Source organism: Sitophilus oryzae, unplaced genomic scaffold (assembly GCF_002938485.1).
Source record: "Sitophilus oryzae breed Bouriz unplaced genomic scaffold, Soryzae_2.0 scaffold_1443_pilon_pilon, whole genome shotgun sequence".
NCBI classification, from domain to species: domain Eukaryota; kingdom Metazoa; phylum Arthropoda; class Insecta; order Coleoptera; family Curculionidae; genus Sitophilus; species Sitophilus oryzae.
The window spans coordinates 1,861,895-1,874,938 of NW_022146108.1; the positions used below are offsets into that span (position 1 = coordinate 1,861,895).

General features: G+C 30.2%; 1 protein-coding gene across 3 annotated transcripts in view; it reads right to left on the reverse strand.

The window, feature by feature from the left end:
- LOC115877297 (band 3 anion transport protein) overlaps positions 1-13,044 on the reverse strand; it is a 202,283-nt gene that overhangs the window by 60,669 nt on the left and 128,570 nt on the right. For all 3 annotated transcript variants that reach the window (XM_030893432.1, XM_030893431.1, XM_030893430.1), the window contains 4 exons: positions 3,772-3,907; positions 3,044-3,220; positions 1,447-1,635; positions 594-797 (listed from right to left, as the gene is read on the reverse strand). In XM_030893432.1, coding sequence (XP_030749292.1) covers positions 594-797; positions 1,447-1,635; positions 3,044-3,220; positions 3,772-3,907 — 706 coding nt within the window. The remainder of the gene's footprint in view (positions 1-593; positions 798-1,446; positions 1,636-3,043; positions 3,221-3,771; positions 3,908-13,044) is intronic.

Genomic DNA, 13,044 nt, shown 5'->3' on the forward strand with positions numbered 1-13,044 from the left:
ATTTTGTTTCGTGGCAATTAAAAATATACTGACAACCCTTTAAAAACAATATATCATATGACCGAAAAAAAAACAAGGAAGTTAGATTATTGTCATTGTCAATCCAACCAGGTGAGGTTTTTTTTTCAATCATACAATATTAAAATTAAATGATTTCAAAAAGTAGACAATACTCGATATTAAATCTACGCAATCAATGGTAATAAAAACAAATCTAACAGTAAATCAATCAATTAACTGCTAGAAGGGAATCAATCAATAAAATGAGGGTAAGGGGGGCAAACTCATATCAAACCCACATGACGATGAGAGCCGAAGGTCACCAAAGAACTTGACCTCCCTTTTTGGGGTATGTGAGGACAAAGTTGATCTTTGCACGAGCACGGTTTGATAAGACTGGCTCTTCTGGTGCTATCTTCAATCCAATAAGACTAAAAGAAAAGGGGAGAATATTTGGACTTACATTATAACCTTACAATGTTATAAACACCTTAGGATTGTTAAAAAAATGTTATAGGTAATGTAAGTCGCTGTAGTTTGAAATGTGTGATGCGTGAATTCTGTAAATAGAGGTTAATATTGCAAATTCCTACCTGTAGTGATGTGTAGCTGTACTTGTTCTTGGTAAAACCAAATCTTCTTTCTTGGTGATCGTTCACGTGTCGATGACGTAAGAGTAGAACTCGCATCAGTTGACTTTTGTCCTCCTCTCTGATAAGATCTTCCCTGAATAATTCTTCGGACACTCTGTAACCGATGGCAGGGAGGTCGCGTTCTTCGAGGTCCAGTACAACAATCTGAAGAAAATATTAAAAGAAGTTGTATCTACAAAATATCTTGATGGTTGACATGCATATTTAATTTATTTACACAGACAGAAATTTATTTCTTGAAGTGTCTAGTCAATTCACGTGTTCTCGACAAATTACACTAATCATTCTGTACCTACAGAGTGTCTCTATTTTACGAACGATGACAGAACAAAGTATGTTTCGGCAAAAATTAAAATCAAAATATAATACTGTACTTTAAGCTGTGTTAAACGTGACAACAGGGTATGTTGCCGTAGTTTGAGGTTATGTTTGAAAACGTTTCTCAATTCCACTATATTCCAAGTTTTTTTTTGTTTTCATTTAAATAATATTCATCTAGTTTCTTGAAAAATAAGTTTAAATGTTGTGGCATGTCTATTTTCAGATAAAATGCACTGAATAGAGGTGAACAATGATTAAATTCATCGATTAAAACCGTCAAACAGGGTAACTGAAATAATTCAATAAATTACTGAGTTTCACTGAAATAATTACGTCATTACAGAGAATTCCTGAGATATACGGTTAAACGATGACTAATTGACGAGTTACGCTGTTTTGAAATGACTGGGCATTTCAGGGAATGACGCATTTTAGTTTATGATATCAACCCATATTTTGGATATTTTCTTACCCCGTTTTCTAGACATTTTCTTAGATTGAGTAACGAATGGAAACTGAGGGAGGCTACGTGTGGTTTTCCCCATCTGTCCACACCTTCTTCAACATCCTCCTCGTATTTGATCCATCTGGCGGTTTCTTTCCATTCTTTCTCGCTCGAATCTGTTTCTGTTTGCAGAAGTTCGCTGAGTTCTACGAATATCTAGATCAAATAAATCAGTAAGTTATATACAGTGTCACCTATAAACTTCGCATCATATGGGATTTTTTTAATTTATTTATTGATTTAAAAGAGCTTAAAAAGGAAGCTGTTAAAAATACGGGGTCAGGGGACAAATTTTGAAAAAAAAGGTTTTTCTTGTTTAATTTTACATAAGTATACCAATTTTCTTCAACCATCATGATGAATAGTAAAATTTCGTAATTTTTAACAAGTAGCAAACGATTCTCCCGAAAGAAGCAAAAATAATTGGTGATAGCCCGTTCGGTTTGTTAGTCAAATATTTATGTAGTGGTCATATAGGGTGATTCGAACTGTATTCCGGAAATTTCGGCAGCATATTCTGCAGATAAAAATAATTAAAAAAGTTCGTATAAGTGTATGTTCTAAAATGCTTAGTTTCGGAGATACACGGTGTAGAAGTTTCATTTTTATTTCGATTTTTTCCAAATAATTTATGAAGTAACGTCAATATTTAGATGAAAATTGGCGTTTGGAACTTTTTTGACATGAGAAATTTGATTTTCATGTCAATATGACTTCTATTTGTAGGGGGCACCACCTACATGTGTTGTAACTGTTTTGAAGAGTAATAACTTTTCGTCCGTACCTGTATAAAACTACGGAGTGAAAAAATATACTTCCCGTAACTTTTTTACGTAAATAATGTCTCTTGGTAAAAATCGCTATGAGCAACCGTTCTCAAGATATTTAGAATGGAAATAGTCAATACAGAGTAGATATAATAAACGCCACGAATGTTTGGGAGTGATTCATCGCTTGATGAAGTTAGAATCGACACGCGCGCTATCATTTTTACATTAAAAACGTAAATTTTTACCGCAGACGTAGGTTTTTATAGGCCCGGTCTAATCATCTGCCTGCGCTCCTCCTACTTATTCTAAAATGTTAGCGTGATTGACAAAGACGATACTATATCGCGGTTCTTTGATTGGTTCGTTTTTGTGCGCCAGTCCATTGGTGTGCTTGCAATGCGACCAATGGGGCATTCCATTTTATAATTATAACCAAATATATGAAACTTTCAGACACCAATTTTCATCCAAATATTGACGTTACTTCAATAATTATTTGGAAAAAATCGAAATAAATATGAAACTTCTACACCCTGTATCTCCGAAACTAAGCATTTTAGGACATACATTTTACGAACTTTTTTACTTATTTTTAGCTGCAGAATATGCTGCCGAGGTTTCCGAAATACAGTTCGGACCACCCTGTATATCAAAGATATACTCAATTAATAACATTTACAGAAAAATAAATTTAGTTATTAATAATATTTATATATCAATAAAAAATTACCTACAATAATATGAGAGACTGGATCATTTATTATTAGCATTAATATCATAAAAATGTTACTTACAGCATGAGGACTGTGATCGTACAGCTTCTTCAGGAAAGGGTGCAATTCAGCCCCTTTGCCGATGTGCATTATGGAAGTCTTGTGTCTGCGGAAGGCTCTAGGATCGTCGGACCTGTGACTATCTAGATGATCTCTATCTGTACCTTTCAGTTCTTCATCTTCTGGTTGGGTTGATACCTTAAATCATCAAATGTGGCTAGTTTAGTGTCTAACTAGATAAGTATTAGGTCTGAGTTCGCAGTAGAAAGAGTGATAAAATGAAAATAGGGGTGGTAATCTGACGGACTCTAACGTGCATAGACATGTTTTTGGCCAGAGGGGTGGGTTGTATCAAATAGGAGGACGTTTATTAAAATAGTATGGTATTATAAAATATAAAAGCTTTGTGCTTTAAAATTTGTTGAACATTAAATGATTTTGAATACTAAAAAATAATAACTGGGCTAAAATTTAATATTTTTTGATGATTCAAAGTTCATTTAAAAGATAGAATCAACAGCTATCACATTTTGAAACTATTATGAATTTTGTCATATTTTATAATAATAATAAAACTGGGTAAACATTCTTTAACCCAAACATTTTCAGATTTTTACAAACTTATTCATATTTTCACTAATAATAGATTATATTATTTGTCAAGATTTTCTTTATCCGTTAAAATAAAATGGATGAAGTTTGATTTATTTGCGAATACACAACGAAATCATGGTATAAGAACTACTCACTCTTCTCATCTCTTTCTGGAAACCTTCCGGTGGCCCGTCCTTGTCCTTATCGTGATGATGATGGTGATGGTGACGTTTCTTTCCTGTTCCTTCAACAGGAAGAGAAAGTTTCCTCTGTCCACTGTAATGTGTTCTTCTGAAAGAAGAAAATAGAGCAAATTATTATACCGGGTTTTTAAAGCAACTGGTTCACTAAAAGCTTTTTAAGAAGCTAATTTAAATAGAAATTTGTGAGTTTCAAGTTTTGGCACTGTCTTCTGGTTTAACCGGAAGTTATTTTTTTTTATTTTATATAGAATACCCTATATATTTTTTGATTTTTTAATTCTACATGACATTCTAAAGACGGGTTGCCACGGTTCAAGTGTACTTGCCAGTGAAACAGGAAGTGATCGAAACGAATTGAATACGTCAATCAATCCTAATTTATGTCATATGCTAACATACCAAATCTCGTTTTTTATCAGAAAAAGAAAGTCATAGGGGCGAACTTCTCTTGAGAAACATTCGGTATATTATGATCTAGATCTATAGATATATTAGATCTAGAAAATAATAATAACCTTCTCTATAAATAAATAAAATCAGAGAAAAAATCAATCGCTGTTTACTATAAAATGCTTCAATGGACCACAAAATTATATTCGCAACAAAATCGCAACTAATAAAAAATCGAACTCGCAGATAGAAGGTTATCACGGTATGACGGTCCTAGTTTGCAAAATCACAATCGCAGCAAAATTGTAAAACGCAGTAAAATCGTAAATGGCAACTATAGTAATATTGGTTGCCTAAATCGAAACTCCCAAATAGAAGAAATCACAAATCGCAACTCGCAACTATAGTAATATTGGTTGCCTAAATCGAAACTCCCAAATAGAAGAAATCGCAAATCGCAGCAAAATCGCAACTCGCAACTATAGTAATATTGGTTGCCTAAATTGAAACTCCCAAATAGAAGAAATCGCAAATCGCAGCAAAATCGCAACTCGCAACTATAGTAATATTGGTTGCCTAAATTGAAACTCCCAAATAGAAGAAATCGCAAATCGCAACTCGCAACTATAGTAATATTGGTTGCCTAAATCGAAACTCCCAAATAGAAGAAATCGCAAATCGCAGCAAAATCGCAACTCGCAACTATAATAATATTGGTTGCCTAAATCGAAACTCCCAAATAGAAGAAATCGCAAATCGCAGCAAAATCGCAACTAGCAACTATAGTAATATTGGTTGCCTAAATTGAAACTCGCAAATAGAAAAAATCGCAGTCGCAGTTTCATATGAGAGTGGCATATGAGAGCCAATCGCAGGTTGCGATTTGTTGCTCATCTCTAGTACTTGGACAAAGTACACTAGAATAGATAATTTAGATTACATAATTTAACTTACATTGCATTAATATCCTAGATATATTTAATAATTTTTGGACAGCCTATACACATAAAGCCCATTTCACATAAACTTCACAGAAAACCAAACAATTACGCATTTTTGAAATATATTTTTTATACAAAAAATATATTGTATAGCTAACAAAAGCGTCGTGTAACTAATATCTCGTCGTATTGTTGTTTTTTTACAATTTATGTTTTCAAACAAGTTCACTGAAATATATACCTCAATAGCAATAAAATGCATTAATTGGTATTGTTGATATTTCAGAAATTCTATTTTTAATTAGTGTTTTGACATAATTCATTAAGATATCGATGTCACGTGGATATTATTATGTAATTACAATAAGAAAGCGATTTGTGTTGAGTACCTAGTTTTGTGAGATCGATAAATTATTCTTTTGTTTAGCTGTATCACGATTGTGTACTTTGGTGTGATTATAAGGAATATTTTTAAGAATCTATACAAGGTGCCTATCTTACCAACCACTACTTTAATTAGTATTGCAAAAAATTTATTTTAGAAAATAGAATTTTTTAATTTGGCGAGTTTGGTGAAGAGGCAAAATATCTGACCGAAACGATGTGTAAGGGGTGTAAGTAAAAACCAATGTATGTCCGAAGTTCTTTTAACCTCACTACTCTCTCTCTCTCTCTAACTCATTGTCTACTTACTAGTTTCAATAGAATCTATTATTTTGCACGTGTTTTTGAACATTTATGAGATAATATTACCGATAGGATAAATAGATCAAAGTTTTATGACCTTTCAATAAAAATGCTGTCTGGCATAAGATATCGAGATATATTTAATCCTCTAATCTCAAGATGAATTAGTCATCATAAAATAATGCTAGAATTAATAAAAAATGTATTATTCCAAGCTACTAATATTAAATATGATGAATCTGACAAGTACCTAGTATTTATATTACTGCATTTATATGTGATGTCATTTGAATTAACAGGTAGGCAACATACATAGGTAGTAGATTAAATTTAGAGAAAAGAAAAAAAAAACGAAAAAAATCAGTGGTTCTGAAAATTTAGCCAGAATATACAGGGTGGCGCACCTCATTCGCCTCGGTTGATTATACGGAAGTGGGAAGGCAATATGCACAATTTAAAATTATTTTGAAATGTACAGGGTATGTCAGAACTAAGATCCATACCAAAGTTATATTTTTTCTTATGGAACACTAGATATTTTATTTCATTTTTGTATTCTGGGACATAAAATAAGGCACTTATTATAAAGGTTTAATATGTTTAAAAGCTTTGTTTTTTGAGATATTTAAAGATATTTAAATATGCTTGTTATAATAAAAAAAAATTCAGCACCCTGTACAATACTTTTCTGAGTTAATTTTTGTGCTGACTTTGAAGCCAGAGAAATGAACTTTACTAAAAAAATGTGTTGCTTCCTTAAATTTATACAGGGGTATTAAAAATTGCTGGTCTATTTTAAATATTTATTTTACATAAAAACTTCGTTATTTCAAATACAATACTATGTATTTTTTTAAATAAGTCGAAGCATATTTAAATGCTCTTTCAAACTATATTAGGACTTCCTATACCTATCTGGCTCAGATTTTGAATAAAAAGCGATTTTTTAATAAAATTGAAATCAAGATGGCACAGGTGTCGCCATGCCAATTTTCTAGTGACACTTAGTAGCTATTTTCAATATCGACATTAGTTTATGGACCTTATTTAAGTCATCGTAATATAAATCAAAGAACTACTTCTTTATTTTTTTTAATAAAATAATAAATACTTACTTATTAAAGTATTTTAGGTAAATTAAATAAAAGTAAACTTAAATAAATTTAAATAAAGTCCATAAACCAAAGTCGATTTTGAAAATAGCTTAGTAGCTATTTCCGGTCACTAGCAAATTGTCATGGCGATGCCAGAAATCTTGATTGCCATTTTATTGAAAATTTGCTTTTTATTCAAAATCTGAGTCAGATAGGTATAGAAAACCCCAATATAGTTTGAAAGAGCATTTAAATCTGCTTCGACCTATTTTAAAAAATATATAGTGTTGTATTTGAAATAACGAAGTTTTTATGTAAAATAAATATTTAAAATAGACCAGCAATGTTTGATACCCCTGTATATATTTAAGGAAGCGATACATCTTCTTAGTAAAGTTTATTTCTCTGGCTTAAAAGTCAGCACAAGAATTAACTCTGAAAAGTATTGTACAGGGTGATAAAAAACTTGTTTATTATAGCATGCATATTTAAATATCTTTAAATATCTCAAAAACCAGCATTGAAACACATTAAACCCTTATAATAAATGCCTTATTTTATGCTCAAGAATCCAAAAATGAAATAAAATACCCGGTGTTCCATAAGAAAAAATATAACTTTGGTATGGATCTTAGTTCTGACACACCCTGTACATTTGGAAAAATTTTTAAATTGTGCACATTGTCTTTCTACATATACCCACAAAAAATTTTGTTTCTACATCTTTCCGTTTTCGTATAATCAACCGAGGCGAATGAGGTACGCCACCCTGTATATATACAGGGTGAGTCTTAAATAAATGCAAATATTTTTAGGGCTGGTAGATCTCGATAAAGAAAACGAATTTTTCATTACCGTTTTTCAAATAAGTCCAAAATAATCGAGACATTTTACTTTGAAAATAAAAAAAAATAAGAAAATATTTTCCGCTTACATTTTGAGAACTGCTGTATGTTTTCCGAAAAACTTTTTTTAATGAATTTTAGGAAAAATGCATTCTTCATAAAATTTTTTGCTTGTTCGAAAAAAGTATTACATTTTCCGATAACTATTATCACCAGGGTTCGGAAAATTACATGTTACTTTTAAAAACTACATAAACTACACTACATGTAGTTAATGTAGTTTATGTAGAGGGTGTAGTTTATGTAACCTATGTATGTAACTTTTATATATCAAAAAGTTTGAGGTGAGGTTATAGTAAGTTGAAGCTTTAAAAACACATAATGTATTTAAGAAAACAGAAGAAATATGGCTTTAAATATAATATTTACATTATATTATCTCTACACCTCATACAAAGGAAAATTATTTATAATATCAATACATAGTTTATTAAAGTAGTTTTCATGTAGTTAATGAACGGGAAAAGACGTAGTTTTTGAAGATAAACTACACGTAATTAATCAGTTAAATTACGTCTTAATTAACTACTTCCGAACCCTGATTATCACCCTTTCGGTAGCATTGATCTAAATAAATTTTGTGCTTCTTTAACATTTTAAAACAGCAACAAATATGACTCTAATTAAGATTCTATCAATAACAATCTATAAAAGAATGAAAACGAAATTATATTACCATAGAAACGCGTTTTAATATTTAGGACTCAAAAAATTCATCTATATTTTCATGTTTTCTTTTTTAATTTTCTATAAAACGGTATGGAAATTTAAAAAAGTATAAACGGGATTAACCATTTTATATCTATATGCATTTTTCTTAATATGATAATAACAAGAAAGTTTTTCCTCTTGTAAAAACAATCCGGGGACATAATGTAGAAAAGGGTGTTTCCATTTAAAAGTGTCCAATTTGGCACACCCTGTACAGATTTTTTGACCTCTATTCCTTTACTATATGTATTGATTATTAAGCATTAACATTTTTCTTGTTATAGAAAAATAAAAACAATTAACAAGTTTTAACAACCAAAAAAAGCACTCCATATCTGTCGCTCGTTACTGTAATATCTCTCTAACAAAACTAATAAAATAGCACTTTTCGAGTCAATTCAGGCCACGAGGAAAACTTGATAAAGTTATCAAAGAAAATGCGACATGCTCGGGATTTTCTAATCCGAAAATAGACGCGTCCCGTCAAAAGGGACGGGAAAATGCTCAAAGGAAAGCCCGGAATTAAAAAGAAAAGTCCTGGAAAACTCGACGGAGTGGTTTTTTTTAATCGTTCAAGCGATACTCTAAATTATCCGCATTCTCTTTATACTAACGGCAGATTTGAATCTTTTATATTTTTCGTTTTCAGCGTGATAAAGTAAGTCCTTTGTTAATTATAAAATACAAGGAATATTATGTTTTCCCTGGATGAAAAAAATTGTCGACCTTTAGATGGATTAAGAGTTAATTTCAGCAAAATTCTCTTTTTTTAGCTTTACTAGAACCAATTATGACTTAAAAAAATAAAACATTCACTCCAATATGTGCCTGGATTGTCTTTACAAGAGGAAAAATTAATATAATTGAAGGAACATTGGTTAGAATGTTCCAGACGTTGACAGTCGAGGTCGCAAGACTTGGATTTTAAATTTTAATCTTTGTGGAAGACTAAAAAATTTATTTTTGAATTCCCTGTATATCTAAAATTATCTCTATCTTAAATTATTAATTTTAAAAAAATTATACTTCAACTATTAAATTCTACGTAAAAAGGTGCTTTGGAAATGTCTTCATAAAATTACAAAATTTTCCCTACCCTAGCAAACATGATGTAAATAATTTTATTAATTATTAGTTGAAGCCTGGCGCATCCGCCACGACATATCAGGAAAAAAGAAATACTTTTTATTTTTTTAATTAAATGAAAAACAAAAAATTCGGCGACGACAGTTTTTAGAAGAGTCAATTAGCTATCTTATAGTAAGAAAAGTAATTTTCTAGAGCAAGTCGTTACTTCAGTAGAGACGACACAGGTAAACATTAGCATTTTATAATATGCAGATAGTTGAAGCATTAAACTATGGTTGAAGCCTGGCGCATCCGCCACGATATCAGGAAAAAAAATACTTTTTATTTTTTTAATTACATAAAAAACAAAAAATCCGGCGTCGACAGTTTTTAGAAGAGCCAATTAGCTCTCTTTTAGTAAAAAAAGCAACTTTCTACGGCAAGTCGTTACTTCATACCCTGACGACACAGATAAACATTAGCATTTTATATATGTAGATAATAATAAATTATGCTTTTCAAACCATACATTTTTACTATTCAGCAAGAAAAAAAATGAGAATAAGAATATTATCAATGACTTTTTATTTAAAACATCTGTCGTAATTTTAGCCTCCTTCTGGTTTTGTTTTAGTACTTAAATCGTAATAAAGTTCTTGTTTAACGAGAAGCAATAAATTCGCTGGTCATAAAGCCCTCTTAATTCTCTAGGATCATTTTATTGGTTTATCTTTCTTAGTTCTAAACTCCACTCCTTTGCGGATTATATCTTTAAAAGCTTAGCTATTTTAGTATTTTAAACAGTGACATATCTTAAAAAATTAAAATTTTTTACTTTTAATATAAAAATATTGAAAATATCATGACTTTTAAATATTCAGTATTTAAAAAATCAGAAGTTGTTTATATTTAAGAATAAAAAAAATTTTGCGTATAAAACTTTCTATTTTGGACTTTTATAACAAAGTTATTTGGTTATATAGTTAGTTTCAAAAATATACTCTGTTTTTTTTCTCAGGTAAGATTTCGACAGACGATGACAGAAGAAAAGCAGATGACGTCCCATACCAATCTATTTATTTTACTTAAAAAAGTTTCTAATAATTTTTAAGTTATCTATGGATGGGTTTAAATATAAATCCGTCATGCGTCGTGTCTTCTTGTTTTTAACCAGTTTTATTGGTTTATTTAAAAAATGACAGATCGTATTTCAATTTTATTGGTTTGACGGAACGATGAACGACAAACGGACGCCGATGCGTATGAACTCGCCTTTAGATTTTTGTCATTTTTGACGCTTGTCAAAGTCTTGCCAAATTATAGGTTATAATTTTGTGTCAACTTTTGTTAAATACCCTGCGTTTTGGAAGATGATGCATTTTGATTCGTATTATTACGTGTGTTTTGTATCTTTTGAAGTCTTCGAAAAATTAACTGTAGACTCAGAGCACAGTTTATGGTTAATACTCGCTGCCCAGGCAGAAAGTCTTATACACCAATGAAGTTGCCATCGATAAAGTTTGTATACCATTTCGTCGTAGATAAGTGTATCTCGTCTATGGTAGAAGGATCAAACTAAACACATACTAAAAACTGGAGTAGCTGTAAAATATCGACATCACACGATAGGTAAATAATGGATTTTAGTACTGCAGAAAAATAATGTCAAAAGGTACTGGTTTAAAAAAATTAAGATTAAAGTTAATTAATCAACCTTTAAGGTATAAAATTTGGTAGGTGTTATTATTAATAAAATAGTTTGTTTTATTTACCTATGTTGTTTTATTTATTCCTGTGGAATATTACAAATTTGTATTTGTACATAAGTTATATTGATAAATATAATCATAAATGCGGGTAGTTTCATAAAGCTGGAAAGTAAATAATAGTTCTTTTTTATATTTTTTTGGTATGTAGTGTCTTGTTCTTGTTTGTTTCGTATTAACACATACCGTTTTTATTAAATAAAATAACTCGATTACATTTTTTCAGTTTTATACAGTTTTTTTCACAATATTTTGAAGTAATTACTTGTCATCTTGTCAATCAAATTCTAAATATTTCCTGCTATGCGTTCCTGTTGTACCAACTTATTTCTTTGTAAAATAAAATAAACTACTTTGAAATTAAAATGACAGACACATCTATCACTGTCAAGGATCTTCTCGTTGGACTGACTATAGTTTATACCGTAACAATGTCGACATATTGTCGTAAAAAATGCTAGTTATGTTTTCATGATTTTCATTTAATATAAAAGAAAATATTACTTATAATAAAGAAGAATTTTGTTATTAAATTTTAAGGATTTTTCTCTACGTATTTCATTTTCTTGCTCATCAACATCTTTATTAAGTTTAATTAAAACGATCTCATTCTTTTTTTATTGAAGCTATTATTTACTCCGAAAATAACCCTTCATTATAGCTTTATTAATATAAATTTTAAGGATATTTCTTCACCTATTTGATTTTTTCATTTATAAAAAGTTTTTTGAAGCGTGCTCATATTTTTTTATTACAGCTATTCTTTTTTTTTCGAAAGTATTCTTTCTAACTTGTTATATTTTTTTGGAAACATAATTTTCCTATATTAATTTTCAGTAAAAAAAGTAAAAAATAGTTTCATTTAATTTGGCAAGAATTAGAATAGTATCTTTTTTTGACAGAAAAATGATGAAGACAATTCAGTCTTGCAAAGTTCTTGCTAAACTTTATAATATAAACTTCCTTTTGTAAGGTAAAACTCAGAGTGTTAAGAACTTAGAGCATTTGTATGGCACCTGTGCAGAATCGTCAAAGTTTGTAGGAAAAGAAACTTCAAGTTTGGGTAGTGAGAAAGGCTTCGAAACTATGGAAATAGTATTATTTATTCTTTTTAATACTTTTTTAAGAGAACCTAAGTCAATTTTATACTAGACTACTAGTTCTATGGAGCGATCACCGAAATAGTTAGCGATAGTGTGTTATATATATAAACCTAGATCATACGTACTTACGTAGATAAATCAACGCCATATGTTTAGTATTAAAAAATATGTCTCCAACATTACGACCTGCCATTTTCAAACCTTATTTATTGCACTTATGAAACGTTCGTCTTTTCCGTGGACCTTACTTTGCGCATACGCATTAAAAGTACGCACGTATTTCCAAAATAATCACAAATTTATACGGTTTACAAAAATAGGTACAAATTATACATACGTTACTATATATATATATACGTTATATGCATAGATAAAAGAAAATAATCTACTATTAAGATAGATATGAAACTTAATAGTAAAATTTTGGGTCAAAGCGCCCCTCCGTGTTTTTAGTGGAGACTACGTTTATATAACCCAGCGCCTTAGCCTTTTCTGCTCTAAATGTTTTTTATGTTTATATTTGAATTCAAAGGATTTATTTTAAAGTTACACTGATATAT